Source organism: Mus pahari, chromosome 2 (assembly GCF_900095145.1).
Source record: "Mus pahari chromosome 2, PAHARI_EIJ_v1.1, whole genome shotgun sequence".
NCBI classification, from domain to species: domain Eukaryota; kingdom Metazoa; phylum Chordata; class Mammalia; order Rodentia; family Muridae; genus Mus; species Mus pahari.
The window spans coordinates 37,910,097-37,924,449 of record NC_034591.1 but is presented as its reverse complement, the minus strand read 5'-3'; the positions used below and the strand labels follow the sequence as shown (position 1 = coordinate 37,924,449).

At 41.1% G+C, this 14,353-nt stretch overlaps 1 protein-coding gene across 1 annotated transcript in view; it reads right to left on the bottom strand.

The window, feature by feature from the left end:
- Positions 1-478: 478 nt before the first annotated feature.
- Cav1 (caveolin 1) overlaps positions 479-14,353 on the bottom strand; it is a 31,955-nt gene continuing 18,080 nt past the window's right edge. Inside the window, exon 3 of the mRNA XM_021189863.1 lies at positions 479-2,688. Within this exon, the coding sequence (XP_021045522.1) occupies positions 2,347-2,688 (342 nt within the window). The 3' untranslated portion in view covers positions 479-2,346. The remainder of the gene's footprint in view (positions 2,689-14,353) is intronic.

Below are 14,353 nucleotides of genomic sequence, written 5' to 3'. Positions count from 1 at the left end.
TCCTCTTTCTCCACATCCTCACCAGCATCTGCTGTGCTCTGAATTTTTGATCTTAGCCATTCTGACTGGTGTGAGTTGAAATCTCAGGGTTGTTTTGATTTGCACTTTCCCTGATGATTAAGGATGTTGAACATTTTTTCAAGTGCTTCTCATCCCTTTGGTACTCCTCAGTTGAGAATTCTTTGTTTAGCTCTGTACCCCATTTTTTAATGGGGTTATTTGAATTTTTGGAGTTCAGCTTCTTGATCTCTTTGTATATATTGGATATTAGTCCCCTATCAGATTTAGGATTGGTAAAAATTCTTTCCCAATCTGTTGGTGGCCTCTTTGTCTTATTGACAGTATCTTTTGCCTTACAGAAGCTTTGAATATTTGAGAAGTTTGCTACCCCCAAACATTATACAAATACACAAATATGCATTGTCCACTTGCTTACTACATACATACAGACATACAGACACACATGTACACACAAAACTGCTTAACTGTTAAACAATTTTATTGTGCAGATTTGAAATCTTTATAGGACATGCAGCATAAAAAAGTGTAAAATATATCAGTAAGCATATAAAATTTCAGTAACCTTTTGGATCAGCAATCAACTTTTATAAGACTGAGTATCTAGGAAGAACAGACATGTTTTGGAACACACAGTTTACAGACTGAATTGTAGAACCATTTCCCAAGTGATTCTCCTTATATAAAGATAAAGAATACCTCTACGTGTAAAAAGGTATACAGTCTAGTACACTTTCAGTTTTGTGCACAGTTTAAAAATTCAAACTGTGGCCATGCCAGTGTCTGTTTTAAATGCAAACAATCAAAGTAGGTAGCGGGTTGATAAAGTGTTGGCAAGACTGAAGGAGAAAACAAGTCAAGCAGAGTTCCAATAAATGTATGAAAGTGAAAATAAAAGCCTATATTGAATTTTAAAAATATCCCCATGGGCAGAGCTGTAATGTGAGCTGGGGAGTAAAAGGCTTTTGGGTGTCCCTGGCAGGCAGCTTTCTGGAGACTCAGGTACACAGGTGAAATTCCTCAGTTTGGGTTCAGAAAAACTTGAACTTATTCCAGCAAGAACATTGCTTCAAGCTTTTGTTACCACCCTCCCCCCACCTTCTCTCTGAACAAAATGATGGTTGAATTAGGTCAAAGGCTCCTCACAGGGGGAGAGGTTGAGCTTCACAGCATTACAGACTATTGCAAGGGCTATGCATAGAAGGGGTCATGTTTATGACAGCCTTGGCAGTCTCGTTTTGGCAACCTCCTTTTTTGACACCCCTCCCTGGAGGTTCTCTCATCAGCTGAAAAGGGAGCACAATGTTGAGCCCCTAAACCATCCCGGTCAGTCACTAATCCTTTATCCTGGTGATGGGTTAGGTTAGAGTCAGTAATGTGTGATTATTTTTGAAAATGAGTGAAACTGAATAGACATGCTGGCCTCATTCAGTTGCTGAGTGGCAGGTAAGCTGGCTTCTACTTCTGCCAGGCCAGAGAGGTCTCAGCTTCGAATCATTTCATTAGGTTGCAGTTGACCAGGCTTAACCTAGAGAAAGATGCTACATAGCCAAGCACAGATATCAATGTCAACAGGTTCTGTATTTCAGAGTCAGAAACAAGTAACAGAGAACTAGCGAGTGGATTTTGTATGTTTTGTTTTTAGGAAAGCTGCCGGCATCATGCAAGTAGATCAGTTAGACCCTATTTGGAAAAAAAAAAAAAAACATGAAAAATTAGAAGGCATGTAGGTCTTACTCTCAGTCTAGCAAATACTCAGGCACACAAAATAACAGGTTAAAATGCCAGGATGAGTAAGACATTGTTGGTATCATGAACATGAAGATTATAGTCTCCAAGTTGATGGTGATCCCTAAATCCCACTGGATTGTTAAGAGTGAGGACAACAACCCATTCCTTAGATAGCTGGGATATATTTAAAATCTGCTTTCATGCCCCTAAACACATGGTCGTATCCTGAATCTCTTCCCTTTCTATGACATCATCACCTTCGAGCAGGCAGTTGAGGTTGTTGGTACTCTTTCCCCGCCTCCCGGTCCTTCCTATTTTTTCTCAAATCATCTTTCAATAATTTGTTTATGTTTTAGCCAATGAAACAATGGTTCACATATAAAAGAGAGAGCAGGAATGGGTTTAAACATCCCAGACTGTCAAACATAGATGCAGTAGCTCAGAAGAGACAACTCGTATATATGAAAATGGCAGGAATGAATTCTTTGTTCTTGATCAAGACAAACCATTCATAAATTGCTGCTGCGATAGCAACTTGGAATTGGCACCAAGGAAATAGTAAGGGGGGAAAAAAACCTTCCATTCTTGAAATGTCACTCATATCTCTTTCTGCGTGCTGATGCGGATGTTGCTGAATATCTTGCCAATAGCTTCAAAGAGTGGATCGCAGAAGGTATGGACGTAGATGGAGTAGACGCGGCTGATGCACTGAATCTCGATCAGGAAGCTCTTGATGCACGGTACAACCGCCCAGATGTGCAGGAAAGAGAGAATGGCAAAGTAAATGCCCCAGATGAGCGCCATCGGGATGCCGAAGATTGTAGACAACAAGCGGTAAAACCAATATTTTGTCACAGTGAAGGTGGTGAAGCTGGCCTTCCAGATGCCGTCGAAACTGTGTGTCCCTTCTGGTTCTGCAATCACATCTTCAAAGTCAATCTGAAAGGAAGAAGGAGCAGAATGTGAGAACAGAAGGCAAGGGGGGAATACCATGTGAGATGTATGCAAGTGTCTAAGATTTGTGTGCCAGGCCTGTGCAAGGCAATTAGCAGCCATCAGTAGCATCTGCCTCCTTGGACCTCACTGGGAACATGAATATATGGTTCCCCTCAGATCTGATTATTCTAGGGTGGAGTGGAGAAGGAGTTTAACCTACATCCCAGGTGTTTCTTTGCTGTGTCATCAGTTGAGGACTACTGCTCAGGTTAAATAGATGTGCTTTAAACCAAAACTCAGAAACATGAGTAAGGACACCCAACACTCAGTAAGTGTTAATAATGTGACCTAAGTTTTTACTTCCTTCAAAGACAATCATAATCCAGTATTAAATACTAGACACAGTTAGAATTAGGCAAATCCGTTAATGACTTTTGTAACAGGATTAACAGAATCCTTTCATGGAGTTATCATCACTGTGAGTTGAGGCACAGAAATGACTGTGGGGTGGTGAAGCAGAGCTTTGGCAATGTATGTGATGGGGGAAAGTCAAGAAAGTGCGTGGGAATGCTGGGATCCAAGCCTCAGGAGCAGGTAAGAATGAGACCCACGAGTGTCGCAGGCAGATACCAGAGTGACCACATCAGACGACAGGTTGAGGCCAGAATGGATATTGTTTTCCATACAGTGAGGGTCTTTGAAGATGTTAGTATAGGGAAGAGCAGCTACAGACACACAGTTTCCTTAGATGCATCTGACAAGGCGTGTGAGTAGCTAAGTGTGTGAGTGTATGTGTCTGAGTGTGTCTGAGTTATGTATGTGTTTGAACTGTTTATGTGTGTGCGTGAGGTGTGTGTGTGTGTATGTGTGTGTGTATGTGTGTGTGTGTGTGTGTGTGTGTGTGTGAGAGAGAGAGAGAGAGAGAGAGAGAGAGAGAGAGAGAGAGAGAGAGAGAAAGGAAACCAGCAGGAAGACTGTGGTATAGGCCATGTGAAGTTGGTACAGTTAAGAGAAAGTGGCTATTACAAAAGGGAAGAAAGAAAGGAAGAAGGAAGTGAGAAAGAAGGAAGGGAAAACATGGTGGAAGGAAAGGAAACGAGATCAAAGAGAAAATTCCTAGATAGTATGACAAGAACCCTCATGACCCTGTTACGTCAAAGAGAGGAACAAAGGATGACCTTTGAACTCTCAATAGGATTGTTGGGGAGAACACAGGTGACATTAGAGCAAGGAGCACATTAGAGAGAGAAAAATTAAGTTAGCAGAATGAAACCTCACCTTAGAGTTAGATAAATTAAGAATGTAGTTTTTGGTAATGATCAAGACAAATACCAATGGTTTAAGAATTGTGGATATTTCAGAAGTTCATTTTAGGAAGCCACTGGGAAGCAATCAACCAAATTTGCAATCACATAGCATTTACAAGTGTTTCTTTGCATTGGTGACCTAGCATAGTAGGTAGGTTCCTGTCACTTTACAAAAGAAGAGGCATATGGTGACTTTCTAAAGACAGATGCACACACAGCAACAGGGGGAAATCCCAGTGCAAATACAGTCCTTTTGCAAGGACTCACCTCCTCACCTACATAGTCACTTCTTAAGCTTTATATAAACTAAATGAAGCACAAGATTAAAAGCAGTTATCACCAGGAAGGCAGAATAAAGCAACTCCTTCCTGGTGGCTGGTATGTTAGGGGCTCTAGCACAGTTTGAAATCCACCGAAACTCAGCAGCCCTGCAGAGCTCAGAGTCTAGGCTAGAACTTGGATTCCTTCAGGCTGTGGCTCAGTGTCAAAGAGCCACCTTGGATTTAGCACACCAAAATATCTTTGGAAAAAGTACATGATGCTAACCAGTCTTAAAGTTTATGTTCTAGAACATTCTGTTTCTTTCTCTATTGCCCAATGTCCTTAGAGTATAATATGCAAAATGGCTTGGTTATAATTTTGCAAATGAAGTTAAATAGATTTATTGTTATTGTATTTTTCCTCAGAACATTCAGAACTAGATTAAGGTAAATATTTACTTGTGTGTGTGTGTGTGTGTGTGCGTGTGTGTGTGTGTGTGTGTGTGTGTGTGTGCGTGCGTGTGTTTAACAGATTGTAGAATCCAGATAGCTCAGGAGCAAGCACAAGGACATAAGTTTGGTCCTCAGAACACACTACAAAAACAAAAATAAACAAACAAGCAAACATACAAACAAACAAACAAACCAAAGCCCACCAGACATAGGGCTCAGCAGGCCAGTCAGACGAGTCTAAGCAGGTAGTTCCAGACTAGTGAGAGAGTTTATGTTTAATAAAAAAAGATGGGTAGGTTTGGAAAAACAATCTCTGATATGTCCTCTAAAACACACACACACACACACACACACACACACACTTAGAGAAAGTGTGGGAAGGCATAAGGCAAATCAGACCAATACTATGACGTTTCTGTACAATTTATTTATAATTGTCTATGTGTAAGGTTATGATAATACATTCTTCCTAAAGCAATGAAAATGAGAAATTAAGATTTTTTCCTTCAATTCATTTAAAATATACTCTTATTTTTACTTTTAAAAAATGTCATTATTTAAAACATGAAAGTAAAGAAGTCAAAACTGCAAAATCATCAGTAAAATTTAAATCTGGGATCAAAGGATAATGCATGGTGATTTACCAATCTCCCGGGAGTGCACAACTGTTGGAGTGTACACAGCATACAAAGGCCCATTGCTTTCATTACAGAGAAGGTCTATTACCAATTATCCCAGAAATGACAAGGAACTTTCTATGTGAACAAGAGTTTGGTTTGAGGCTCAAATCTGGTCTAAAAGAAGTTGATGGTTTCTTTAATATTGAAGCACTTTATGAAATGTATGTTTTGAAAATGAACAGAGCATGTCACAATTAAAAGGCATATTAATAGACTTAGAAGTTTGACACCCTTAACTCTTCTGGTAACTAATAATTTCCCTAGCATGACCTCCGAGGCAGTGAACAAGGTGTGTGTGTGTGTGTGTGTGTGTGTGTGTGTGCATGTATATACACATATATGCACATATGCATATATAATATAATTGGCTCATATTAACAGAGTATATCTAGTTAGAGAAGATACCTAGGAACATGTGTTTCTATGAAAAAATTCTTGATAACAATTTCCTTAACTTTACATCTAAAGTACTTTTTAAGTAAGCATATTGGAAATTCTTTTTTTTTTTTTTTAGGTGTTTTTGAAAGTTTCTAGATAGCTACATTTTCAATGCATGCCCCAAACAGATAGTGAGTATAACATTCAATACCTCAGTGAATTTTGTGGGTTTTCTTTCAGTGACAAGATAATGAAAAGACACACACACACACACACACACACACACACACACACACACATTCAGTTAGTTTCTAATTTAGTCCTGAGAGTTTATGGTGGAGGACTGCCTTACCTGGCATCAGTTGGAGGAGGGGCACTTGGTCCTGTGGAGGCTCGATGCCCCAGAGAAGGAGGATACTAGAGGGGTGAGGTGGGAGTGTGTGGATGGTTGGGAGAGCACCCTCTTAGAGGAGGGGCAGGGGGTGGGGGGTTCATGGAGGGGAGACTGGGAAGGGGCTGACATTTGAAATGTAAACAAATAAAAAGATTAATTAAAAAAAAAAAAGAATTTACGGTGGCTTAAAAGAATAAAACAGTACAGGCAAATCAGGTGTAGCTGAGGGCAGAAGCAGTGCAGGCTGATGCAGCACTAAAGCCAGAGGTTATGCTTCCTCCTCTCTCCCTCATTCTACAGCGATGTCCACTACTGCAAAGGGAGCTAACTGAGAGCCCTTAAACGTAGCACGTGCCCAATAAGCAGCAGGGCACCAGACATCTTGATCAGATGAGCAGGGTTTTCAATAGATAAGCAAGTGTGATTGATAGAAAGGTATAAAGTACAAGGGCTGTGAATTCAGCACCTACTCCTGGCTCAAGAGGACTAACCTGTGTTTGTCTTTGCAAGCCTCTGAGGTGCTCACTCCTACCGCTTTCCGAAGATGAGGGTATTGTGGGAGGTTGATAAAGTGCTCCAGGTCACCCAGATGCTAGGGAGCAAAGCCAGAATGTGTCACGTTTCAGGTGTAGGCTCCTCTGCTTCTGCACTGCTGGGAATCCAAACTCTTACAAAAGTCCTGGTGCCTAATCTTTGCTGAGGTACATAGGTACCCAGAAGCACTCACACCGTGTGGTTAGAGGCACAGCTCTTGCTAATATTACCACTTCAGGCCAGGACATCTGGTAAGAAGGATATTTTGAGTTTTGTGTACTGATTATTTTTATACTACTCTGAACACTATGTGCTCGCAATCCTGGGAATTCAGCCAGGGACTGTCAAGATAAATGGCAGATATGGAAACTGAGGCAGATAGTCTCATGGTCCCAAATGAATCAGAAAAAGCTAAAGTTAGAATGCTAATTTCACAGATCCCAAGTGCATGAATAGCCCAAGGCACCACAATGTTTCCATATTTTCTGGTACCTGTTCTATCTCTAGGTACTCATACATGTTCCTTGCCTTCCAAGACTTTGGCTTGGCAGTATGTGTGCATATGTTTTAGACAGATATCTTCTTTATACTGTGACAGTGACATTTTTATACTTCAGTCAGGGTGAATAGAATTGGAATAAATACTTTAAATGGTTGGTGTGTGTGTGTGTGTGTGTGTGTGTGTGTGTGTGTCTGTGTGGTGCTGGGGTCTAAATTCTGTTGCTCATGATTGCATATAGGCACCTTTAACTGCTAAGCCATCTCTTCAACCCTGAGGAATACTTCAAAAAATATCTTTAGTCTATATGTCAATTTTCAGAATACTCAAAGTGCACCGGACTGAACATTATTCTGCTAAGTGAATAAATAGTCAGTCATGGCAGAACAAAATTCCCCTTCAAGCAAGGTAGCTCTAGTTAATAGATTCAGAGAAAGATAAAGCAAATGATTCTTAAAGAACTGGAGTCCAGTTTAAAGTACAGGAATCAATGACCACCATGGTGAGACCGAGTCTATCATCTCACCAAATGGTAGGCACAGGGTGGGAACTCAGGTTTGGGAACTGTCCTGGCCTCTGCCACCACTGCCTGCCATCACCACACACTCCCAGTCACTCTGGTGGCTATGATCGGAGACCAACAACAATGACATCTGGTCCTTTACTTGAATTTAAACATCTTGCTCTCCAGAGGCCCTGCAGGTCCATTTGTTAGACAAGCGAGGGTGCTGTTTCCTGGCAGTGTCCTGGTGCTCATCAGACTGATCAATCTTCCATCAAAACAGCCCCTTTCTCAGGAGGCCTTTCCCACTTACCCCTCTCCATTGTAACTATACCTTGGTAGGTGTGGAATGTCACCCTGCCGTCGACTAGATGACCACACACCTGGCAGAACTAACTATGTTCAGTTCAGTGTTTCTGGCCTCACCTAGAGCAATCCTTCATATGCTTGCTCAGATTTAGACTAGCACAGGAATTAGAAATTTGCTTTTCTTAGAAAGAAAAGACAACAAACCCAAATGGTATAGGCGCCCTGTGGCTTTTAAAATGAGATGCCTCCGATGAAGCTAAGTTATTACACCAAAGAACTGATTTTTCCATTCTTTAACTGAGGAAACATATTTGCCATTTTGGTAATGTCCGCTATGCAGACCTACAGATGAAAGGCACAAATGCACTTCAGTAATATTTCTGTGTCTCAATGGATGCTTTATCAGGAGTCAAAAGCTTATATTACTAGATTTTTATAAATGATGCTAAAATACCTTTGCACAGCTTTGGCTGTTTCTGAAACATAACAAAATCTAACCATGGATGTCAAGAAAGACAGTTTGTCTTGTTATGTTTTGATAATGCTTGGTTAACGCAATAAATCTCAGAATATCCTATCCAGTTAAATTCATCTTACGGTAATATTTTAAAGGTGGTTTACAAGTACATAGGAATAAAAGAAATACGGTCATTTTTCTCCAAATGTGAACTATTTTTTTTTCTGAATAAGGGACAGCCAAGACAAATATAAGTACCTTTATGGTTTTGTGTACAACAATGTTTTGCCTTTGGTTTCAGTGAAGAAAATAAACTTTTATACTGTTAGTAAAATCTCTGATTATATTAGAAAATATGAAGCATATATTAGGACATTATTAGCATAATTAAATGTATGTGTAGGACATAATACTAACTAAGCAGCTGCCAAGATGTTTACTGAAGACCCATTTGCTGTCTGTCCTGCACAGTTACACTACTGTCACAAAAGAATCCCAACCACTTAGTTATTGAAACTCCCTCCTGATCTCAGAGTTATGTCATGGTTAGTTTATACCTGGCATATCACATTAGTGTTATTGGTGAGTGGCTTGTTGAGAATATACATGTGACCAGTAAGATTTAAGTTAGTCTGCTGAGCAGACTTTTCAAGAGGGCTTTTCTTTTAAAGAGTATTTATTTACTTTTTATTTATTTATTTGTGTGTGTGTGTATTTGTGTGTGCATGCTAGTATATGTCCAGATGCTGGCAGAATTCAGGAAAAGACATCAGATTCACTGGGGCTGAACTTACAGACAGTTTCAAGCCACCGAATGTGGGTCTCAGAAATCTAACTCTGGTCCTCTGTGAGAACAGTGCCTGTTCTCATGTTCTGAGCCATCAGTCTAGCCTCTAGAAAAACTTTATACTCCTTAAGATACAGGTGCTAATTGGGAGACCGCTTTCATCCTGCTTAGAATAGTGTATGCGATTATATAAAGTGATGTCATCTCATGATCACGAGGTGACATGAATGAGCGGAGGACACGGGGTTAGAAAAGATGCTCCTTTTGCCACTGACCAGATATGGAAACAATGCCAGAGACGCTGACCACTTGGCAATGTGTACATACCACCAGTGTAAGCCACAGCTCTGGGCTTCGTTCCTAGAACACACTTCTCTGTTGCTAGGCGTAGTACATGCACATTTAGAAATATGTTCCTTGTCTGGCCTCGACATTTCCTTCCCACACTGCTAGAAATTCCCACAGATTGTCGCCAAGCTTCATTCAGGAGATGTTTGCTTTACATTAATATCAGCATGATAAATTAACTATGAATGAAACAGCACAGTCAGGTTTTCATTTATAGAAATGAAGTTAAAATATAACAGCGTCTAAAACGGGTCTCAAAATTTTCTTTCCAGATGTTCTTGCAATGCCCTCTGCTTGAGTTGGTGACTAGAAGTGATTGTCCTTCAAATGTGTTGGGGGGGTCACTGAAGGGTTTACGCAACACTGTAACTGCTTGCCTTGTGTGCCATTCTTGCCCTCTGGTTTGTTCTGTCTGCAGTTAGCTGCCATGATTGGGTTACCTTCAAAGAGGACGGCATGGGCAAGACCTAGAGGAGGGCCCTGGCTATCAAGTTTTGAGACACTGGAGACTTCAGTCCAGCAGCTTAAGAGGAAAGGATCACCAACCAAGTTGATAAGTCTGGATGTGGCACCTACCCCATCTTGACTTTGGGAGGATCTAGCATCTCGTGAGAGACCCCGAGCAACCACTCAGCCAAGTTATTCTACACAGAAAGTATAAGATGATGGATGCTTGTTGCTATATGCTACTAAATTTGAAGATAACTGGCTATGAAGGGATAGACAATAAATCCACTTCTAAAGCAAGCCTTTTTCGTGTTATCATTTCTACTTTATATCATTTTTATTAGACAACTCAACTTTCATACATATATAAAAACGCATTGAGTATATACCTAATTTCTTAAAATTTTGTGCTGAGGCTAAAATCCATGAGTGTGTGAGAAGTAAATACATCATCTTATACTTCCTATAATCTGCACAATCTTAGAAGAATCATTAGACCATTTTCAGTGTTTGTGCAACACTATCCACCTATGTGCCTCAAAGGGCTTGAGATTATTATCAAATCAGATCATTGGTTTCTAATTGTCACCTTAATAGGCCTTACATTTAACCTCGGGTTTGCAATCTAACCACACCTTAGGCAGAGAGGATTAACTGGTTCAAGCTGGGTGGTACCTTCCAATGGTGATTGAGACACGAAAAGATCTGAAGGAAAAGCAATATTGCCTGCTAGTGTTTGCTCCTTCCTGAGTATACCCAAATCCAGGTTTTTGGTGTTTTGTTGTTGTTGTTGTTGTTGTTGTTGTTTTGTTTTTTGTTTGTTTGGTTTTTTTTTTTTTTTTTTTTTTTTTTTTTTTGGCCTTCCAATGTGGACAGGATACTAGCAGCTCTCTAGAAACCTTTAGTTTTCTATTTTAGGACTTGTTTGGGATAACTGAGGCATCCAGTTTCCTGGATTGAGAAGCTACTAGATTCTCATTGTTGTTAAAATATGCAGATCCTACATTGCAAGCCAGTCTAAGAAATCTTCTCTTACATACACTTCATGGGTTCTGTTTTTCTGATGAATCCTGCCTAAACACCAGATATGCAGAAAGCCACCCAGACAACCAAATCTAGACCTTAAAATCTAATACTCCAAAGTGCAGTACTTTATGGTTTTAAATTTTCAGACGTTCTCAACATGAATAACACGCCAAAAGGACCTTCAAAGAAAAATAAACTGTTAGAATCAGCCCTTCAACAAGACTGGGGTCTGGGTCTGCACTTTCCTTACTTCAGACAGGATCTCCTTAAGTAGCTCAGGCTAGCCATGACGTGAAAGTCCCCCTTCCTCAGCCTTCTAAGTGCTCAGTCTAAAAGCCTGTCTGTCTGTCTGTACGTCAGCATATGCATGAGTGCAGGTACCTTCAGAGTTAGAAGGGCAGTATGCCCTGGGATTAGAGTTACAAGTGGTTGTGTGCCATCTGACAAGGATGCTGCATAATGAAATTGTATCCAGTGAAAGAGCTTTACCACTTATCTCTTAACCACTGAGCTATTTCTCCAGTCCCCTAGGGCTTTCACTTTAAATAGGACTTCTTTTCTCTCTTCGGTGATAAATTTTACTGGAGTGTGTCATGGCTCCTTACAGTTAATGACAGCCCTGTGGTATCCATGTTGTACTCTCTCTGGGCCTTGTGGCCCGGGCTTCCTTCCTTCTGTAAATTCCTCTTACACTGGATGGCACCTGGATGCTAATGAATAAATAGATGTAAACACTCTCAGAAAAGCTTCTCCTAATTTCCACCTACAGATATGGATTATTGGTCAAAAATAAACGCCTGTGATCATTACGAAAAAGACCAGTCAGTGTTGGTGTATCTCTATCACTCTATATTCAATAAAAACCAATGCATGGTTTTGTTTAAATCAAATACATATTTTAAAAGTTCTAATGTGTGTACCAAATCTAGTCACACGCAGAGAGCATGTATTCCAACTTCCAACTCCCTTCTTTGTTCCCACACAAGTTTCCAACATGCTGAGAGGCCTTTGAAGCCAATGGAATAATACTGTGTGCATATGGGGATAGAGGAGGCTGAGAAAGAGTGCAGTTAAACACTACCAGAACGCAGGAACTTTGCCGCAATTCCCATGTGTTTTCTCAGAAGCAGAATTTCCTGGGCAAAACGGGCACCACTGGCTAAGAGGCGGCGGTGCTCTTGAAGCCAATGCTGAAGGCAGAAAGAGGGTCTCGATTATGTTATAAATGCCCACGGTCACGTGAGCTCCTCGGTGACCCACCCGTGCTTTAGAGGAATGTCAATCTGGGATGGGAACATTGCTTCGTGTTCGTTCGTGGTTTGGAGGCCCGCTGCTTTTCAGTGGAAGATGTGAAGAAACTTCGTCTTTCAGAGGTTCCCAGGGCTGTGCCTTGAGGAGCCGGGAAAAAGGTTGCATCCATAAGCAGAGTTACAGCACAAGATGCTGAGTGTGAACAAGTGAAGTGTTTGGGAGTGTAGGTTACAGGGCAGGAAAAGATCTGCAGGGAGAACTGGACTTTAGCTTGGCCACCGTCTCCCCTCCTCGTGGCCCATCTTCATCAACCTCACTCTTTACTGGCCAGAATCTTGGTGGCTGGGGGGAGAAGGTTGAGCTGTCTGTCATTCCTTTCTGTTCTCCCCATCTCCCTCTCCTCATTCTCTCCCCAGAGCACTTTATTTCTCCCTTATTCCTGAGGGACAGTTTCTCAAACACTAATAAAAGACTTTAGAATTTCCAACGGATACTGTTAAAGTACAAATTTCTGGGTCTCCAATCAGAATGAATAGTCTGTGTGTGTGTGTGGGGGGGTGCGTCGGGGTTGGGAGTATCTAGGTATCTTTCCCTAGCCTGAATTTGATGCATGAGGTCTAGGGAAGAGGAAAAACAAAGCTGTTAGTGGAGAGGATCTCAAAACTTCAATCTGCAGATCTGAATGAATACAATAGTATATAGTGTATTGTTTTGGAAATGCGATACATTGTCCAGATCAACCACATGGAGGCTGTATTTGCCTTCTTCCATGGCAGTATTGTCACATAAACTGCCAATATGCTTCTGCCTTGTTTCTTCCTGTGATCAAGCAGATATGAGGGTACCAATTCAAAGTATTTAATAATGTATTGAAGATGTCTAGGATGGGGCCAGCTGTATGAGGAGAACTGGCCTTCCTGTAAGAGCACTGGTCCAGTTTGTCTTGGTCATGAAGGAGTAAGATAGATTCTGAGGGTTGCGTCACATTTCACCATTGTAGGTTGAATGCCCCAGGTTCGAGAACACAGGTGTTTACATTTTGTTATGCACTGACTTGTGTCTCCATTATAAGTTAAATTAAGACCCCAGTTTCCAGTAAACACAGGGAGAAGGCAAGCAATGATGGAGGCAGTGAATGAGGTTATGCAGCTGTCATCTAAACACTGCCAAGAATGTCTAGCAATCCATAAGACACAGGAAAAGGCAAAGATTAACTGGAGGTTTCACAGGGAGCATATCCTTGATTTTGGACCCGTCACCCTCCGTCCAGGAGACAATGGATATCTATCGCTTTCAAGGCACCCAGCTTGTAATGGTTTGATGGGGAGGAGGAACTCATAGGAAATGCATCTATATCTCCCTTAAAGTTTCAAAACTTACTTTCAGTATCACACAGGTTGCCCACTCTTCCTTAGGGTGATCCCAGATGGGATCCTAGAACCATACTGTGTAGTTGAGGCTAGCTTGGCTAGGAGTCTTCTCAAGTGGCCATCTACCTCAGTTTCCTTATCACAAAGTGTCCAGCTGCAGGTGTCTCTGTACAAAGTAGGCCCGGCACCTCTTGATTCCTTTTATTCTTCACAGACTTCTGGTGTCCTTTTGGTGCCACTTGTTGATGCTGAGTGTCATCAAACCGGTGACAGAGAACAGATAGCAGTGTAAAAATAGACCAAGGAAGGTCCAAAGATAGGCAAACGGGAGAGCGTGTGTTAGTGAACTTGGGCAGAGAAGAATGATGGTTTGTGTGCACTTGTGTTTGCATGCAAGAAGAGGAGGAATCACTCTAGCATTCATGGTAAATGCTGTCCCCAATAGAGAAGGCTTGCCTTATCAAATCTATGGAGACCTTATTTTGTGCGAACAAACCCAATTAGAAGGCTCATCTGGAGGTCTGGCTTGCTCACTGAATTCCGTGTTTATACTTTGGTGTTTATTATTCTGTAAGCTACTGGGCATGTCATGGGATAGATATGAATGATTACCATACTTTATTTTTATTTTATTTATTATTATTTTCTTTATTTACATTTCAAATG